General features: G+C 37.9%; 1 protein-coding gene across 3 annotated transcripts in view; it reads left to right on the forward strand.

Annotated features, from left to right (window-relative positions):
• Positions 1 to 20,063, forward strand: part of FAM120C (family with sequence similarity 120 member C) — a 138,540-nt gene that overhangs the window by 13,179 nt on the left and 105,298 nt on the right. For all 3 annotated transcript variants that reach the window (XM_082717479.1, XM_082717482.1, XM_082717480.1), the window contains exons 2-4: positions 10,185 to 10,431; positions 12,309 to 12,391; positions 17,446 to 17,574. In XM_082717479.1, the coding sequence (XP_082573605.1) occupies positions 10,185 to 10,431; positions 12,309 to 12,391; positions 17,446 to 17,574 (459 nt within the window). The remainder of the gene's footprint in view (positions 1 to 10,184; positions 10,432 to 12,308; positions 12,392 to 17,445; positions 17,575 to 20,063) is intronic.

The following is a 20,063-nucleotide window of genomic DNA, read 5'->3' on the forward strand; positions in this document are numbered from 1 at the left end:
TCAGTTTGGTCTCTTACCAGTTGCTGGGCTACACAGTATGTAGTGATGAAAATTTGTTTCAGTAGTAGTTTTGGTCTCCGTTTTTTCAGTAGTTAGACTCCAAGGCACAAAGGCCTTGCAGCTGAAATGTAAACTGTCCATATTTCTATTGCTAAAGTGAACTTAAACATAATCCACTCCTCCCCTTGACTTACAAAGTGAAATGAGACATTAAACTTTTCTCAGAGCGTTGTTTTCCCTTGAGTTTTATAAATAAAAGTGTTGCATCCTCTGGATAGCATTGCCTCATTGACTGGTTAAGTCCCTTTCCTCTATGTTTCCATGGCATCCTGTGGTAATAACTTCTTTTTTTTTTTAAGATTTTATTTATTTATTTGACAGACAGAAATCACAAGTAGGCAGAGAGGTAGGCAGAGAAAGAGGAGGAAGCCAGCTCCCTGCAGAGCAGAGAGCCCAATGTGGGGCTCGATCCCAGGACCCCGGGATCATGACCTGAGCCGAAGGCAGAGGCCTTAACCCACTGAGCCATCCAGGCGCCCCAACTTGTTAACATGTATGTTAAGTGTCTTACTCTGTGCCGTCTGCATCCTGGCACTTAGAAGGTCTTCAATTCGTATTTGTTGTACTGAAGAGTGATCTAGCAATTAAAAGCTATAGGCAGTTGTTCAGAATCTCAACTCTTACTTTCTTTAAAGTTCAAGTGTGCTTCTTTTCTAAGTATTTTGGGTATGTTGTTTAAACTCACCTAAATCATTTTAGTCTATTGAAAAATTGCAAGGTTAACAAATAACTGAATCAGTTTGAGCCAGGAACTGGAAGTCAGTCTGCTTACAGGTGGTAGCAGTCATCACACATGGAAATGGAGCCAGGGTACTCAGCTATTCTGAGGAGCATTGTGGCTAGAAGGCGTCTTCCTTTCCCTGGTCAGGATTTAGTTGCCATCAGATAACTCTAGATATTTTGCGAAAAAATAAATTGCCATGCGGTGTGATCTGACTAGAGAGCACTGTTTCTTCAACTTGCCTCATCATGACAATCATCTGGGGTTCTTGAAAGTAACCTAAGTGTTCATTGTTGGATGAATGAATAGAGAAAATATGGTTTATACAGACAGTAGAATAGTATTCAGCCTTACAAAAGGAAATCCTGCCATTTGGGACAACATGGATAACCTGGAGGACGTCATGCTAAGTGAAATAAGCCAGACACAGCAGGACAAGTCCTTCATGATACCACTTATATGAGGAATCTAAAATTGTCACTCACAGAAGCAGAGAGTAGAATGGTGGTGGCCAGGAGCTATCAGGAAGGACTATTGGGGAAGTATTAGTCAAAGGGTGCAAAGTTTTGGTTATAGAAGACAAATGAATCCTAGAGATCTATATAGCATAGTGCTCATGATTAATAAATTACTTAGAACTTTGCTAAGACAGTAAATTTTATTTTAAGTGCTTTTATCACAAAAAATAAGAGGGCAGGAAGAAACTTCTGGAGGTTATGGGTATGTTTATGGCATAGACATGATGATTCTTATTTCTAAACTTGAATTATATACATTAATTATGTACAGCTATTTGTATGTCAATCATACGTCAATAAAATGGTCTAAGAAATATATTCCCAGCCTAGCCCTAGATCTTCTTAATCATACTTCTCAGAGAAGAGACCTGAAATAATTATTACCTTTAGTGAATGGGGGCATAAGGACTACAGGCATACCTCATTGCCCTTTGCTTTATTGCATTTCAGACACTGCATTTTTTTTTTTTTTTTTTTTTTTTTTTACAAATTGGAGATTTCTGACAACCCTGCATCAAGTCTGTTGGTACCATTTTCCCAACAGCCTTTGCTGAATCAAGCCATCTCCAACATCCCCTTAAGTCAAAGCCTAATCCAGAGGAAGACCCTAACTCTCCTTAATTCTAAGAAGCTACAGAAGAAAAGTTTGAAGCTAGTAGAGGTTGGTTCGTAATGTTTAAGGAAAGAATTCATCTCCAGAACATAAAACTGTATGGTAAAGCAGCAAGTGCTGATGTAGAAGCTGCAGCAAGTCATCCAGAAGATCTAGCTAAGGTATTCCATGAAGGAGGCTACATTAAACAGGTTTTCCATGTAGGTGAAATATCCTTCTATTGGAAAAACATGCCATCCAGGACTTTCATAGCTAGAGAGGAGAAGTCAATGCCTGGCTTCAAATCTACAAAGGACAGGCTAACTTGTTAGGGGCAAATGTGGCTGGTAACTTTAAGGTGAAGCCAATGCTCATTTACCATTCTGAAAATCCTAGGGCCTTTAAGAATTATGGTAAATATACTTTGCCTGTGCTCTATAAATGGCAGAACAAAGCCTGGATGACACCATATCTGATTACAACATGGTTCACTGACTATTTAAGCCCATAGGTGAGACCTACTGCTCAGAAAAAGAATCCTTTCAAAATATAACTGCCCATTGACGGTGTACCTGGTTACCCAGGAGCTCTGATGGAGATATACACCAAATTAATGTTGTTTTCATGCTTTCTAACAGCACCCATTCTGCAGCCCATGAATTAAAGAATAATTTCAATTTTCAAGTCTTGTTATTTAAGAAATTTTGTAAGGCTATAGCTGCCATAGGTAGTGATTCCTCTGATCGATCTGGGCAGAGTAAACTGAAAATCTCCTGGGAAGAATTGACATCTAGGATATTAGATGCCATCTGGAATACTAAATGCCTTTAAGAATATTCATGATTCATGGGCAGAAGCCAACATAACAACATTATTGAGAGTTCAGAATAAGTTGATTCCAACCCTCATGGATGACTTTGAGGTGTTCAAAATCAACAGAGGAAGTACTTTGCAGATATGGTAGAAAAAGCAAGAGAACTGAAATTAGAGGTGAAACCTGAAGGTGTGACTAAATTGCTGCAATCTCATAATAAAATCAACGGGTGAGGAGTTCTCTCTTATAGATGAGCACAGAAAGTAGTTTCTTGAGATGGAATGTGCTCCTGGTGAAGATGCTGGGAAGATTGTTGCAATGACAACAAGTGGTTTAGAATATTACATAAACTTAGTTGATAAGCAGTGGCAGGATTTGAGGGATTGACTCCACTTTTGAAAGAAATTTTACTATGGGTGAAATGCTATCAAATGGCACCAGGTGCTACAGAGAAATATTCCTGAAAGGAAGAGTCAATCTGTGTGACAAACTTCATTACTGTCTTTTTAGAAATTGCCACAGCCACCCCAGCCTTCAGCATCCACCACCCTGATCAGCCAGCATCCATGAACATCAAGGGAAAACCCTGCTCCACCAAAATGATTATGACTTGTAGCTCAGATGATTGTTAGTATTTTTTTAACAATAAAGGATTTTTAAACTAAGGAATATACTTGGGGACATAATGCTGTTGCATACTTAATAGACTACAGTATAGTGTAAACATAACTTACATGCACTGGGAAACCAAAAAGTTCATTTGCCTTGCTTTATTGAGATACTTACTTTATTGCAGTGTGCTGGAACTGAACCTACAATATCTCTGATGCATCCCTGTATTACTTTTCATCATATACCTTTCTGTATTTTTTATTTTTTTTATCTGGAGTATATTCTTTTATTCAGTTGTAATTTATCTTTTGTATTAAGTATTGCAATTCACATTATAAAAATTCAAAAGGTACAAAAGGATATTTGATAAAATCTCCCTTTCACCCCTGTACATAGTCACTAGATTATTTTCTCCAGAGTTGACCAATATAATCCGTTGTGTATTTTTCCAGTTATTATGCCTATGAGAGCAAATACTTAAAACTACTTGCTACACACACCATAAATATACATTTCAAAAAATAGTAGCATACTATACATAATTTGTATTTTACTTTTCTATTTACTATATCATGATTTTTCCATGTGAGTACATAAAAGTTTTGTGTTTATATTTTATGGTTCCACCTTATTCTGTTGTATGGTTATGTAATAACTTATATAACTAGTCTCTTATTGATGGGCAGTTAGATTTTTTCCAGTTTTCAGCTATTATAATAATACTATAACGAATACTTATACAGTTGCAGTGCTCTTGCCAATACCTAAGCACTTGTGTTGTTCCAAGTACTTTACATATCTAAAAGATCAATCCATAGAAGCAAAATTACTGGGTCAAAGGATATGTGCATTTGTAATTTTGACAGATCTTGCCAAATTTTTCTCCATAGAGATTATACCATTTACATGCCTACCTTCAATATTTGTGTGTGCCTGTTTCCCTTACCAGTATAATATTTGGTAATGTTATAGTTGAAATACCATCTTTCAGTATTGTTTTAATTTTCCCTTATCACAAGTGAATTTGATCATTTTCTTATATGCTTACAATCAATTTGTTTTTTCATTTTTTTTGTGTGTGAACTGTTTTCTTGTGTTGTTAGGTTTTTTCCTTTTCTATTAGAGAAATTAACCCTCTATGCAGGGTTTTTTGCAGTTTGTCAATTGTCTTTTGAGTTTACTTACTTTGGCTTTTCCCAAACAATGTTTTATTTTAATAATGTTTTAGAAGATTTTTTTTTTTTTTAAATCTGACAGAGAGAGATCACAAGTAGGCAGAGAGGCAGGCAGAGAGAGGAGAGGAGGAAGCAGGCTCCCTGATGAGCAGAGAGCCCGATGCGGGACTCGATCCCAGGACCCTGAGATCACGACCCGAGCCGAAGGCAGCGGCTTAACCCACTGAGCCACCCAGGCGCCCTTTAATAATGTTTTATTTTATGTTTTATTTTTAATAATGTTTTATTTTATTTTATTTATTATTATTTTTTAAAGATTTTATTTATTTATTTGTCAGAGCGAGAGCGAGCACAGGCAGACAGAGTGGCAGGCAGAGTCAGAGGGAGAAGCAGGCTCCCTGAAGAGCAAGGAGCCCGATGTGGGACTCGATCCCAGGACGCTGGGATCATGACCTGAGCCGAAGGCAGCTGCTTAACCAACTGAGCCACCTAGGCGTCCCTGTTTTATTTTTAAGGATTGATCTTCCTCTTTACTCTTACTGGGTTTTCTCTTACACATAAATTTTCCTCACTGTGAAATTATATTTTTAAAAATCCCCATGAAATCTAATATTATTTTTATGGTTATCCTAGATAAAATGTGAGGAATGGATCTGTCTTATTGTTCTCAAACGAATGTCCAGTTATCTCAACACCATCTGTAGAATAATCCATATTATCTTTGTAATTTAAAAAGTGAGTTATGGTTTTTGCAATAGGTAAATGGCATTTAATAAAGGCAGGGGCAACTGTTAAAATTAAGATACTTAGAAGCCATATCAACCAAGTGCAGCATGTGGACCTTATTGGGATCCTGATTTGAACAAGCCAGCTGTCAAAAGACATTTTTAAGGTAATCTTGGAAAATAGAGTAGGAACTGGATATTAAGATATTAAAAAACTTGTTAATTTTGGTGAGATGATAGTTTTGTGTGTTCTTTTTTAACTCTTCATCTGTTACAGATAAAGAAAGAAGTATGTAAAGGTGATTTGGTATCTGGAATTTACTTGAAAGTATGCCAGAAATGACCAACAATCATACGAAAAGATGTTCAGCATCATTAACTATCAGAGAAATGCAAATGAAAATGAGATATCACCTCATACTCATTAGGATTGCTACTATAAAAAAGAAAGGAAAGAAGTTTTGGTGAGGTTGTGGAGAGGTTAGAACCTTGTGCATTGTTGGTGGGAATATAAAATCAAGCAACCTCTATGGAAAGCAATATGGAAGTTCTTTTTAAAAATTAAAAATGAAACTACTATGTGATTCAGCAATTCCACTTCTGAGTATTTACCCAAAAGAACTGAAAACAGGATTTTTTTTTAAAGATTTATTTATTTATTTATTTATTTGACAGAGAGAGAGACAGTGAGAGAGGGAACACGAGCAGGAGGAGTGGGGGAGGGAAAAGCAGGCTTCCCACTGAGAAGGGAGCCCCATGTGGGGCTTGATCCCAGGACCCCGGAATCATGACCTGAGCCGAAGGCAGATAGATGCTTAATCACTGAGCCATGCAGGCACCCCTGAAAATAGGATTTTGAAGAGATATTTTTCACATCTATGTTTACAGCAGTGTTAGTCATAATAGCCAAGAAGTGGAAGTAACCCATAAGTCCATTGATTAACAGAGGAAGAAATTGTGGTGTGTACATAGAATGGAAAATTATTCAGCCTTAAAAAGAAAGCCTATCACATACTACAGTGTGAATGAATTTGAAGGACATTATGTTGAGTGAAAAAAGTCAGTCATAAAAAGACAAGTATTGTATGATTCCACTTATATGAGGTATCTAAAGTAGTTAAATTCGTAGCTTTGGAAGGGTGGTTGCCAGGAGCTGGGGGAGAGGTGAAAATCAGGAGTTGTTTAATGGGTATAGAGTTTCAGATTTGCAAGATTAAAAAGTTTTGGAGAGGGGCGCCTGGGTGGCTCAGTGGGTAAAAGCCACTGCCTTCTGCTCAGGTCATGATCTCAGGGTCCTGGGATCGAGTCCCGCATCGGGCTCTCTGCTCAGCAGGGAGCCTGCTTCCTCCTCTCTCTCTCTGCCTGCCTCTCTGCCTACTTGTGATCTCTCTCTGTCAAATAAATAAATAAATAATTAAAAAAAAAGTTTTGGAGTTGTGTTTCACAAGAGTGTTATTAAATCTAACACTATTGAACTATACACTTAAAAATGGTTCAGATGGTGAATTTTATGTGTTTTTTTTTTAGTCATGACTTAAAAAGTGCATTTAAAGATGCCAGAAAATGGATGCCTGAGTGGTTCAGTTGGTTGGGCGGCTGCCTTCGGCTCAGGTCATGATCCCAGCAGCCTGGGATGGAGTCCCACATTGGGATCCTTGCTTGGCAGGGAGCCTGCCTCTCCCTCTGCCTGCCACTCTGCCTGTGCTTGCTCACTCTCTCTCCCTCCCTATCTCTCTCTGACAAAAAAATAAATAAAATCTTTAAAAAAAATTAAAATGCCAGAACAAAAGGGCAGCATAGTAGATGAAACAATGACTTAACATTGATAGTGGTTGAAACAGGATAATGGTATCATAGAGATTCGTTATGGTATTTCCTTTACCTTTGTGTGTTTAAAATTTTCCATACATTTTAAAAGTGAGATTTAGGGAGCATGGGCTGTGTAGACAGAGCTGAATTTGAATTCTAGTTCTGCTTTTTAATAATTGGAATATAATTCACGTAATACCATAAAATTTACCATTTTTTAAAAAGATTTACTTAAGAAACAAAAAGATTTACTTAGAGAAAATGCACAGTTGGGTGAGAGGAGAGGGAGAGAAAGAATCCTTAAGCAGACTTCCACTGAGTGCAGAGCCTGACTCAGGGCTTGATCCCAGGATCCTGAGGTCATGACCTGAGCTGAAATCGAGAGTCTGCCACTCAACCAATTGAGACACTCAGGCACCCCAAAATTTACCATTTTTAAGGTGTATAAGTTGTAGTCACAGAGTTGTGCAGCTATGATCACTGTCTAATTCCAGAACATTTTTAACACCCCAAAAGGAAACTCAGTACCTTCTAGCAGTCATTCTTCATTTCCCTTTTCCCTCAGTCCCTAGAAACCACTAATCTATTTTTCCCTCTCAGTGGATTTTTCTATTCTGGAAAATTCATATAAAAGGAATCGTATAATATGTGGCCTTTTTGTCTGGCTTCTTGCACTCGATATTGTTTTTAAGTTCATTGATGTTGTAGCATGAATCAGTACTTCATTGCTTTTTATAGCTAAATAATATTCCCTTGTATGGTTATGCCATACTTTGTTTAACCATTTTTTCTGTTGATGGACATTTGGAATGCTCCGTGGCCCTGAGCAAGGCACGTTGCTTCTCTGAGCCTCAGTTTCCTCATCTGTAAGATGGGACTTGTAACACCTACTTGGTCTGATTGTGATGAAGAGATGGAAGGTACCATACCTAGCACTACTCCTGGTACGGATGAATGCTCAATGAGTGACTTGTATGAGAGGTATGCTGGAACAAACTAGCACCAGTAGACAGCATAAACTGTACTCCTACTCTGACTCAATTGGAGTTCATCATAACTCTAGGTGTAAATATGTTGCCGCACAAAGTAAGGATTTTTGGTTCCTTTGCTTGGAAAACAAACATGTACACACGTTGTGTGCTATCTGCTTATCAGTGACCCTCCCCTTGTGGACTTAATGTGTGACATGACTATCTGCTGTGACTAGTCTCTTCCCATAGCCTAGCAGAAGCTTAATGCATTGAAACTCCAGTCAGGCTGCAGAAAACTACTATTATTTTGTAATTATTTATTTATTTTTAATTTCTTTTCAGCATAACAGTATTCATTGTTTTTGCACCACACCCAGTGCTCCATGCAATCCGTGCCCTCTCTAATACCCACCACCTGGTTCCCCCAACCTCCCATACCCCACCCCTCCAAAACCCTCAGATTGTTTTTCAGAGTCCATAGTCTCTCATGATTCACCTCCCCTTCCAATTTCCCCCAACTCCCTTCTCCTCTCTAACTCCCCATGTCCTCCATGCTATTTGTTATGCTCCACAAATACGTGAAACCATATGATAATTGACTCTCTCTGCTTGACTTATTTCACTCAGCATGATCCTTTCCAGTCCCATCCATGTTGCAACAAAAGTTGGGTATTCATCCTTTCTGATGGAGGCATAATACTTCATAGTGTATATGGACCACATCTTCCTTATCCATTATTTTTTAATTTAAGTGAAAATAAAATAGGTTAGTTGAGTCAGCAAAAATATTTATGTCCATAGGTTCTAGAGCCAAAATCCAGGCTTTGTTCCTTCTGGCCATGCAACCTTAGGAATAGCAATGTAAAAATGGAGCTGATAATAATAGATATGGCCTTATAAGATTGAATATTAAATGAGTTAATGAATGCAGAGTACTTGGAATGCTGCTTAGCACATAGTATGTATTCAGTATCTGTTAACCATTATTATTCATATTGTAATGCTCCAGGTTTTATGTTGGAATCAGGAATAAGGAGATAAATTAAGTCTCTGTAGTCAAGGAAGTTAGCAAGGTATAGCCAGTATGCAGATTATCTCAGTATGTTCTAAGTGCAGGGATAGAGGCATACAACGGAAGGGCATTTAAGGGTCTGCCTCTGTTACATGAAAAATAATGTTCCCTAGGAAGAAGCCTGGTACTGTAGAAATAAGTGCATTCCAGATTCAGAACAGCCTGAGTTTGAATCCTGTGTACTCTCATTCATTATGCAGCTTTAGGGGCAGCCAACCTCTCATAGACTTAGTTTTCCCATTTCCAAAATGGGATGACGTTTCTGACCTCTACCTGCTGGAAGTTCTCTGTGGTCTAAGATGTTCCTAAGAAAGCATGCAAGGATTTTTTTTTTTAGATTTATTTATTTATTTTAGAGAGACAGTGCAGCAACCCCCCACCAACCCCGGTGAGTTGGGGGAGGGGCAGAGGGCGAGACTTTTCAAGCAGACTCCCTCCTGAGCATGGAGTCCAACCTGGAGCTCCATCTCACCATCCATGAGATCATGACCTGAGCCAAGAGTCAGAGGCTTAAACAACTGAGCCACCCAGGTACCCACAAGCAAGGATTTTTTTGAAAGGTGTTAGATTTAAAAAAAAAAAAAAGATGAACTTAGAATCAGATTCTAACTATGTTAATTTAACCTGTGTCTATTTCTACATGTAAGTTTTTTCATCCATACCTAACTTATTCTTGGTTGTTCTGACAATGAGATAATGTAGGTAAGGTATATGTGGCATATAGAAGGCATATAGAAGGTGATGAGCAATAAATAATAGCTTTATTATCTTTCTAACCAAGATTTCTTCTGTTACTGTGTGCAGCAGAAACTTAAGTAATATATACCATGTTAAGTTCAGTATTCTCTTGAAATGCCTCACACTACAGTTTCATGAAAGCACTGGGCATCTCAATGAAAACATAGATAATACTATCTTTGTTTATAGTAGGAATAATCAAGTTTGAATCTGGGAGACACTTTTGTTGTTGTTGAGTATTGTGTTGAGCAGTGATCTTAGATCTCAAGAGTGATCTTAAATTTCAACTACAAAAGTCTGTTTCTAACTTTCTGGACTCTAACCGAATAATAGTCAGTTTCTGTTACATGACATGTTCCTCTCTTCTTCCCTCCTAGGTCTTTCAGAGCCTTGAAGACCACCATTTGGAAGTGGTGGCTTTTTTCAGGGAAAATGGCTTCCATGGCCTTCTTGCCCATGATTCCGAGTATGCTCTCTACAATATTCCTTCTTACTACAGTTCCCATGCTCTGAAGCTGAGCTGGAATGGGAAGAATCTCACTACCAATCAGTTCCTGATGCAGGAGGTAGCCAAGCAGCTGGGCTTGAAGCGAATGAATTTTCCCATATTTGCTGCACTGCTAGGTAGGTATCCAAGAACGGGCTCTGATTGGTGAAGTTTCCTGTTCCAGTGTTAAGACACAAAGATCGGCAATTTAGCCTGTCATAATTGAATTTATCTTTTTAAAGTCCACATGCTAAACACTCTACTGGGGAAAACCCAGCAGGCTTTTGGGCTTCTTATTAGAAACTCAGCATGTTTGTCTTATGAATTTAATATAGGACATCGTAGAAAATTATTTTGATTTTTGTAAAACTTTTTTTACAAAATTCCATAACATTTTATACAGAGTACTGTCTTAGGCCAAATGTTTTACTAGCCCCAGATAGTTTTGGTTCCCTATTCAGAGCATTAGCATTTCTTTCCTGCTGTCTCAGTTTAGATGAAGAACACAATTTGTTGTATATGTTTTTTCTTTTTCTCTTGTGCTAACATTGTATTATAAGAATTTCCAAACACACAGCAAAATTAAAAGAATTTGGTAGTGAAAATCCTATATATCCTGTATCTACCACCTACATTCTGCCATTAACATTTTCCTATACTTGCTTTATCATATATGTGTCCATTCTGGCTATCCATCAATTTATCTTTTAAAGATGCATTCAGAAGTAAACTCCAGGGGTGCCTGGGTGGCTCAGTGGGTTAAAGCCTCTGCCTTCAGCTCAGGTCATGATCCCAGGGTCCTGGGATCGAGCCCCGCATCGGGCTCTCTGCTCAGCAGGGAGCCTGCTTCCTCCTCTCTCTCTGCCTGTCTCTCTGCCTACCTGTGATCTCTGTCAAATAAATAAATAAAATCTTAAAAAAGAGTAAACTCCAGAGAGTTGGTTGTTTTTTTTTTTTTTAAGATTTCTCTATTTGAGAGAGAGAGAAAAAAGGCAGGTGGGGGAGGGGCAGCAGGAGAGGGAGAGAGAATCTTTTTTTTTTTTAAGATTTTATTTATTTGACAGACAGAGATCACAAGTAGGCAGAGAGGCAGGCAGAGAGAGAGGAGGAAGCAGGCTCTCTGCGGAGCAGAGAGCTCGATGCGGGGCTCGATCCCAGGACCCTGGGCTTGTGACCTGAGCTGAAGGCAGAGGTTTAACCCACTGAGCCACCCAGGCACCCCTGGGAGAGAGAATCTTAACGCAGACTTCTGCAGAATGCAGAACCTGATACGGGGCTCAGTCCCAGGATCCTGAGATCATGACCTGATCTGAAACCAAGAGTTGGACACTTTAACACCTGAGCCACCCAAGCACCCTGAGAGTTATGTTTTTAGGTGGCTTTCTAAGTACCTATAGCATGAAGGTTAATATATTGTCTCAGGTGTAACCTCTGCTTATAATCCCAAAGGATTTGAGTTTGGCACATCTAATGGAGTTAGCACAAGTCATAGAATTAGGCCTGTGACAAATCACTGAAGTCATACCTCCCTGGTTTCAATTTCTTCATCTGTGAAATGGAATAGTATACCTCATTGTGTTATTGACAGAATTAAATGAAATGAGACGTATAAAATGCCCAGCACTTAGTAGGCAGTCAGTAATTGTGGGTGCTATTATAAAAGGCAGAATGACTAGATGAGAGATAATAGCATGGGCTTTAGAGCTTGCTTCTTATCCTGGTGGGGGCTCTTATTAACCAACCTACTTTGGGCTATGTCACCAAACTTGTCTGAACCTCTGTTTCCTTATCTGTAAAATGGGGATAATAATACTCTTAGGCATGGTTATTATAATAATAAAACATATAATGCATGTGATACATAGTAAGTAATCAACACATAGATACTATAGATACTACATTGAGAATCTACACCTCTGTGAATTGATTATTTTCTTTCCCAGAAGCCCTTTCATGGCCTGGAGGTTCTATGAAAACATTTACACAGTCAATAAATGACAAATGTACTTTATAGGTAACCACATTCTTCCAGATGAGGACCTGGCTGCTTTTCACTGGAGCCTCTTGGGACCAGAGCATCCCCTTGCATCACTTAAGGTAAAGTGCCCCCATTTCCTGCCTATACATCCATGCCTAGGGGATATCAGGTTTTTTCCATTAGAGTTTTGATAGTATAATTACCTTTCATTAGGCTTAAAATATTTCAAATACAGAAATTATAATTATGATCAGTACCCTTAATATCTTTTTCCAGTATAGTTAACACACAGTATTATATTACTTTGAGGTATACAGTATAGTGATTCAATAATTCCACGCATCAAGTGCTCACCCAGACAAGTACACTCCTTAGTCACCATCACCTATGTAATCCATCTCCACACCCATCCCTGTCTCTGGCAACCATCAATTCTCTACAGTTAAGAGTCTGTTTCTTGATTTGTCTCTCTCTCTCTTTTTTTTTTTGCTTTGTTCATTTTTTTCTTACTTAAATTCCACATATGAGGGAAATCATTGGTATTTGTCTTTCTCTGACTGATTTATTTCACTTAGCAGTGTATACGTAGCAGTATACTTTATAGCTCCATCCATGTCATTGCAAATGGCAAGATTTCATTCCTTTTTATGGCTGAATATATATATACATATATATTCATATATATACATATATATATGTATATATATATTTATATACACACACATACACATAACACCCACATACATACACATATAACACCCACATACATACACACACACACATACATACATACCACATTTTCTTTATCCATTTATCTGTTGATGGACATTTGGGCTGCTTCCATATTATGGCTATTATAAATAGTACTATAATAAACATAGGAGTACATATATAGTTTTTAATTAGTGTTTTCATGTTCTTTGTGTAATACCCAGTAGTGCCATTACTGGATTGTAAGGCAGTTCTATTTTTAACTTTTTGAGAAAACTCCATACTGTTTTCCACAGTGCCAGCACCACTTTGCATTCCCACCAACAGTGCAGGAGGGTTCCTTTTTCTCCGCATCCTCACCAACACCTGTTGTTCATTGTGTTTTTGATTTCAGCCATTCTGAGAGGTGTGAGGTGATTCTCATTGTTAGTTTTGATTTGCAGTTCCCTGATGTTAAGTGATATTGAGCATCTTTTCATGTGTCTGTTGGCCACCTTCATGTCTTCTTTGGAGAAATCTCTGTTCATGTCTTCTGCCCATTTGTAATTGGATTATTTGTCTTTCGGGGTATTGAGTTATATCAGTTCGTTCTATATTTTAGATATAAACCCCTTATCATATATGTCATTTGCAAACATCTTCTTCCATTCAGTTATAGGTTGCCTTTTCATTCTGTTGATTATTTCCTTTACTGCACAGAAGCTTTTTATTTTGTAGTCCCAATAGTTTATTTTTCCTTTTGTTTCCCTTGCCTCAGGAGTCATGTCTAGAACAATGTTGTTATAGCCATTGTCAAACAGATTACTCCCTGTGCCGTCTTCAAGGATTTTTATGGTTTCAGGTCTCACATTTAAGTCTTTAATCCATTTTGAGTTTCTTTTTGTGTATGGTGTAAGAGAATGGACAAGTTTTTTTCTTCTTCATATACCTGTCCAGTTTTCCCAGCACCATCTCTTCAAGACAATGCCCTTAATATCTTAAGGATTCATATAAACCTATGAAGTAAAATACTAATACCCCAGTAAATGAGATAATGAGCGAAAGACTGAAGTGGACAGTTCACAAAAGAAGAAATATAGTGGTCAATAGTATGACTAGATAGGTGTTAAATCTTCCTAGTGATCACAATTGTAAATCAAATAATTTTTTTTAACCTAACAGTTTGGCAGATCCTGAAAAACGAGTCTGTCCACTCCTGTCGAGGCTATGTTGAAACTGATACTCCCATACGTTTCTGGTGGTAGTGTAAGTTGGTGAATATATAACTTTTCTCTAATTCTTTCACTCTGCTAGTTCATACCTTTCCCTCTCTCCTCAAGCTGCTGATACTCCCTCCTCCTTGCTCACTGTCAGCTCATGAGCTAGCTTCCCATTTCACTGAGGAAATGGAAGCATTTGAAACAGCACTTCACCGGCTCCTAGCCTTTCATCTTCTCACCTACATGTATCTATGTGCCCGCGTGTTCTGCTTGCCTTGTGTTAACTGTGGATGACCTGTCCATGTTCCCATCTAAGGCCAACCCCTCTACTGACATGCCAAATCACATTCCCTCTTGCTAACTGAAGGGCATCACTTTTGCAATTCTTACTTCTTTCTCCTGCATCGTCAGTTTTTCTCTCTTCATTGGATTTTTCCCATCAGATTTATAACCATGCATCCATCTTAAAAAAATAAAGCAAATCCTGCTCTTGACCTTACTCCCTCCATCAAAGCTATTGTTCCATCTTTCCTTTTCTCTATGGCCCACATTTCTTCCTTCCCTTATAGCAAAACCCTCTAGAGAATCATCTACACTTGAACTGTTTGTTATCCACTTTCCCTATTCTTTCTGCAGTCTGTTTTAAATGGTTCTTGATGAGGTCCAGATGTTCATAATCCTTGATGTTAATAAATCTAATGGCCAGTTCTCAGTTTTCATCTTACTTGACCAGTTAGTGGCATTTGACCCAATTGCTCACTTCCTCTTCCTTAGAACATGTTCTTCACTTGGCTTTAAGGACACCACTCTCTTCTAGTTTCCCTCCTGCTTCACCGGCTGCTGCTACTGTTTCCTTTGTTGCTTCTTTGTCTTCTTCTCTACTTCTTATGTTTGGAGTGTCCCTGAATTCTATCCTTGGTCCCTTCTCTCAGTTCTCCCTACACATTTTGCCTTAGTGATTAATAGCGTCCAATCTCATGACTTTAAGTATCACCAATCCCTTGATGACTCCTAAATCTGTATCTCTAGTGTTGACATCCCTCTTGAACTCCAGATTGTAATATCTAACAGCCTACTAAACATCTTAAGGAAGTGTATCTAAATGGAAACTTGTGATCTTTCGCCTAAATGTGTTCCTCCTAGAGCCTTCCCCATTTTTATTAATGGCAGTCTCATCCTTCTAATTGCTCAGGCCAAAAACCACAGGTCATCCTTGACTTCTTGCTCTCTTTCTCACACCCTGTATTTCTTCTGCCAGCAAATACCATCAGTTCTCCCTCTAATATATGTCCACTTCTCACCATTTTCATTGCTACTACACTGGTCAAGCCACCATTATTTCTTGCTTGGATTATTAGAACAGCTTATTGACTATTGGTCTTCTGTTTGTACTCTTCCCTCCCCAAAACCTATTCTCAGTACAACAGCAAGAGTGAAGGGTAAAAACTGATTCAGATCATGTTACTTCTGTATTCAAAATCCTCCAGTGGCTCTTCATGTCACTCACTCAATTGTGACCATGGCCTACAAAGTCCTGTACTCACTGGCCTCTGTTACAGTTATTATGTCATCTCTTCTTTTCTTTTGTTTGTAGAACCTTTGTACTTATTATTCCCTCTATTTGGGATGCTTTTCCCTCCCACATAGCTTTGTGCCTCACTCTTAAGAGGTTTTCTCAAATGTCATTCTCTCAGTGAGGCCTTTCCTGACCATCTTATTTAATATTATGTGCTTGTGCACATGCATGCACACACTTGAATTCCCAAGCCCATCCTCTGCTTAGATTTTCTCCATAGCACTTATCTACATCTTACAGTATGCATTTTACTTTTTTATTCTGTTTGACTCCCCTCACCCTATCCTGACATGCCTACACTGCAATTTAAGCTTGCATAGGGTTAGCGATCTTTCTGTCTTGTTCACTGCTTTATTCTTGGTGCCTGTGACAGTACCTAGTTAGTAAACAGTAAACACTTGTTGAAGGAATCAGTGGTACAGACTTTTGCCCAAACAGTTTTATATAAAAAGTCTTTAAGAAGTTTATACTCTTTGACTAATTATAATTTTAGGAAGCTTGTAATTATATAACTGGAAAGTGAACAACAAATCATGCCTACATTTTTATCATGGCATTAAAAAAACCCTGTATTTAAAAAATTTTCGAGCATGATAAAAATAGAGAAAATAATAGCATAGGCAGTCACTATTGTAACATCTTCTAGCTCCAACAGTTATCAAGATGTAGCCACACTTGCTGGTTTTTGTTTGTTTGTTTGTTTCTGTTGCTAATGTATTATAAAATGAATTCTGGACCTCAAGTCATTTTACTTGCACATTCTACGATATGCATCTCTAAAACATAAGGGCATTTTCATGCATGAGCACAATGCTATTACTACTCTTAACAAAATTAATGATAATTTCTTGGTAACATTTTTTTTAAAGATTTTATTTATTTAACAGAGAGAGATGACAAGTAGACACAGAGAGAGAGAGAGAGAGAGAGAGAGAGAGAGGAGGAAGCAGGCTCCCTGCCGAGCAGAGAGCCCAATGCGGGACTCAATCCCAGAACTCTGAGATCATGATCTGAGCCAAAGGCAGAGGCTTAACCCACTGAGCCACCCAGGCGCCCTCTTGGTAACATTTTAATATCTAGTCCATTTTAAGATCTTCCTGATTGTCCCAAAAAGGCTTTTTTGTGGTTAGTTCAAATCAGGATCCAAACCTGGTCTATAAATTAAAACCTTACCTTTAATAGCAAAATATTGAAGCAGCCAAATGGTATTATGAAAGAAAACTGATGAATTATGACAGTGTCATCAACTAGTGGCCCTCTCTATAGTAGGATTATAAATGATACGATGTTATCTTTCTTCATACTGTTTGATCTTTTCCAAGTGTTGTATACTGAGAATTACAGGGGAAAATACTTTCAAAGAAAAGATTTTAACTATCAGTACATTTACTGAGTTTGAATTCTCTGTATTAGGCCTACCTCACTCTTTTTTTTTTAAAGATTTTATTGATTTATTGGACAGACAGAGATCATAAGTAGGCAGAGAGGCAGGCAGAGAGAGGAGGAAGCAGCCTCCCCACGGAACAGAGAGCCCGATGTGGGGCTCGATCCCAGGACCCTGGGATCACGACCTTAGCCGAAGGCAGAGGCTTTAACCCACTGAGCCACCCAGGCGCCCCCTACCTCACTCTTTGTCTTAGTGATCCATCACTGATGTCAGTGTACCTTGGTATCTTATCTCTTTTAGGTACGAGCTCATCAGCTGGTGCTTCCTCCCTGTGATGTGGTGATCAAGGCTGTTTCTGAGTATGTTAGTTCCATCAAAGACCCCTCAAACCTGGATGTGGTTGGGAAGGATGTTTTCAAACAGTCTCAGGTAAGTTGGCTTCTACTTAAGAGTCACCAGTTTTCTTACCTTTACTAGTACCACCAGCAGATCTGATTTTTTTTTCCTCTGTGCTACCTACCTTCTCTCCTTGTAGCTGCTTGTCTTCTCCATGCTTACAGACCAGAGCCCTAAAGTTTCCTTTGAAAACAATACTAGGCCTGGGCTGAAAGGGTTCTTTAGCTTTTCCCCACTAATTATCAATGTTATATAAGCTCATTCTGGAAAATTTAGAAAATAAAGCCACTTAAAATCTCATTGTTCACAAACAACTTGCTGTAGTTATCACTCTAGAATATGTCCTTCTTTTCTTCTATTCGTTTCAATGTATACTTTAAAGAAGTTTTTGCTTAGTAGAGGTTAATGGGTAATGAAAAAGACTACAAGGTCCATATAAAACAAAAATCAATATGTCATTGTTAATAATGAAATATGGGCTCTACTGGGAATTTGTCATTTCTAATAATTTAATTTATACTTATACTATGGGTTTTTCAGTTTATTTTAAAAATTAACATAAAGTAAAACCAATGTTTATATATGTGTGTATATAGTTCTGTGAATTTTTAACACATGTGTAGATTAAACCACCCCAGAAATCTCTTATGCTATCCCTTTGTAATCACACCCAAACATCGCTACCTCCTGCAAACTACCAGTCTGTTCTCTGTCACTACAGTTATATCTTTTAGAGAATAACATATGAATGAAATCATACAGTATGTAATCTTTTAAGAATAACATTTTTCTTTCAACATAATCCCTTTAGGAATCTTATAAATTGTTACATATTACACATATCAATAATTCATTCCTTTTATTACCAAGTAGTATACATTGTGTGGCTATACCATAATATGTTTATTTATTCACCCCTGGAAGATATTTGAGTTGTTTCCAATTTTTGGTGGTTTGAATAGAGTTGCTATAAACATTTGTATACCGGACTTTTTCTTATGAACAAAAGTTTTCATTTCCTTGGTGTGAATGCTTAGGAGTGGGATTTCGGGGTCATATGGTAGGTACATATCTAACTATAACTTTATAAGCCCCTGCCAAACCATTTTCCAGTGTGGCTGTTCCATTCCTCCCTAGTTCTTGTTACTGTCAGTATTTTTTTTACAGCCATTCTAAAAGGGGTATAGTGGTAGTTATCCATAATTTTAATTTGAATTTCTCAAATGAGTAATGATCAACACTTTTTTCTTGTGTGTATTTGCCATTCATCAACCCTTATTGGTGAATGTTCTTCAACAGTCTTTTGTCCATTTTTACACAAGTTGTTTATTTACTCACTGTCGATTTTTGAGAGTTCTTTATATATTCTTGCTTAAAGTCCTTTGTCAGATATTTGGTTTGCTAATATTTTCTCCCAGCCCATAGTTCATGTTTACATTCTCTTAACAGTGTCTTTTTAAAAAATATTTAATTAATTAATTTATTTGACAGAGAGATCACAAGTAGGCAGAGTGGGAAGCAGAGAGAGAGGAGGAAGCAGGCTCCCAGCTGAGCAGAGAGCCTGATGCGGGGCTCGATCCCAGGACCCTGGGATCATGATGTGAGCTGAAGGCAGAGGCTTTAACCCACTCAGCCACCCAGGCACCCCTTAACAGTATGTTTTACAAAGGAAAAGTTTTAAATTTTCATCTGTTATGGATCATGCATTTGGTGTCATATATAAAAATCCTTTGCCTAACTGCAGTTATGCTAATATTGTCCTGTTTTCTTATAAAAATGATATACTTTTATATTTTACATTTAGAACAAATCATCCATTTTGAGTTCATTTTGTATAACCTGTCAGGTGTTTTTATTTACATTTTGCATATGGATGTTCAGTTGTTTTCAGCATTTCGTTGAAAACATTGTCTTTTCTCCATAAATTGCTGTTTGTGTGGGTCTATTTCTGAACACTGTTCTGTTGAGTTGACCCATATGTCTATTTCTTTGCAAATAAGACTCTGTCTTGAATACTGTAGCTTTATGGTAAGTCAAAATTAAGTAGTGATCCCTCCAATTTTCTTTTTCTTTATCTTTTTCAAAATTATTTTGTCTATTATAATTCCTTTCTCTCTCCAAAATCATTTTAGAATAATCTTTTCTGTAGACATAAAAATAATCCTGCTGGGATTTTAATGGGAATTCCTTATATTAAATATATAATTGACACTTTAATAACATGGGAGTTAGGGAAACTGACCCCCCCACCCCATGCAGTAAAAAATCCATGTATAGGGATGCCTGGGTGTCTTAGTCAGTTAAGGATCTGCCTTTAGCTCAGGTCATGATCCCAGGGTCCCCACATCAGGCTCCTTGCTGAGTAGGAAGGCTCCTTCTCCCTCTGCCTGCTCTGCCTGCAGCTCTCTGTGCTTTTGCTCTCTATTTGACAAATACATAAAATCTTTTTTAAAAATCCATGTATAATTTTTATCCCCCCCCAAACATAGCTGCTAATAGCCTATTGTTGCTTGGATGCATTA

This window comes from Mustela nivalis (genome assembly GCF_964662115.1).
Source record: "Mustela nivalis genome assembly, chromosome: X".
Lineage (NCBI taxonomy): Eukaryota > Metazoa > Chordata > Mammalia > Carnivora > Mustelidae > Mustela > Mustela nivalis.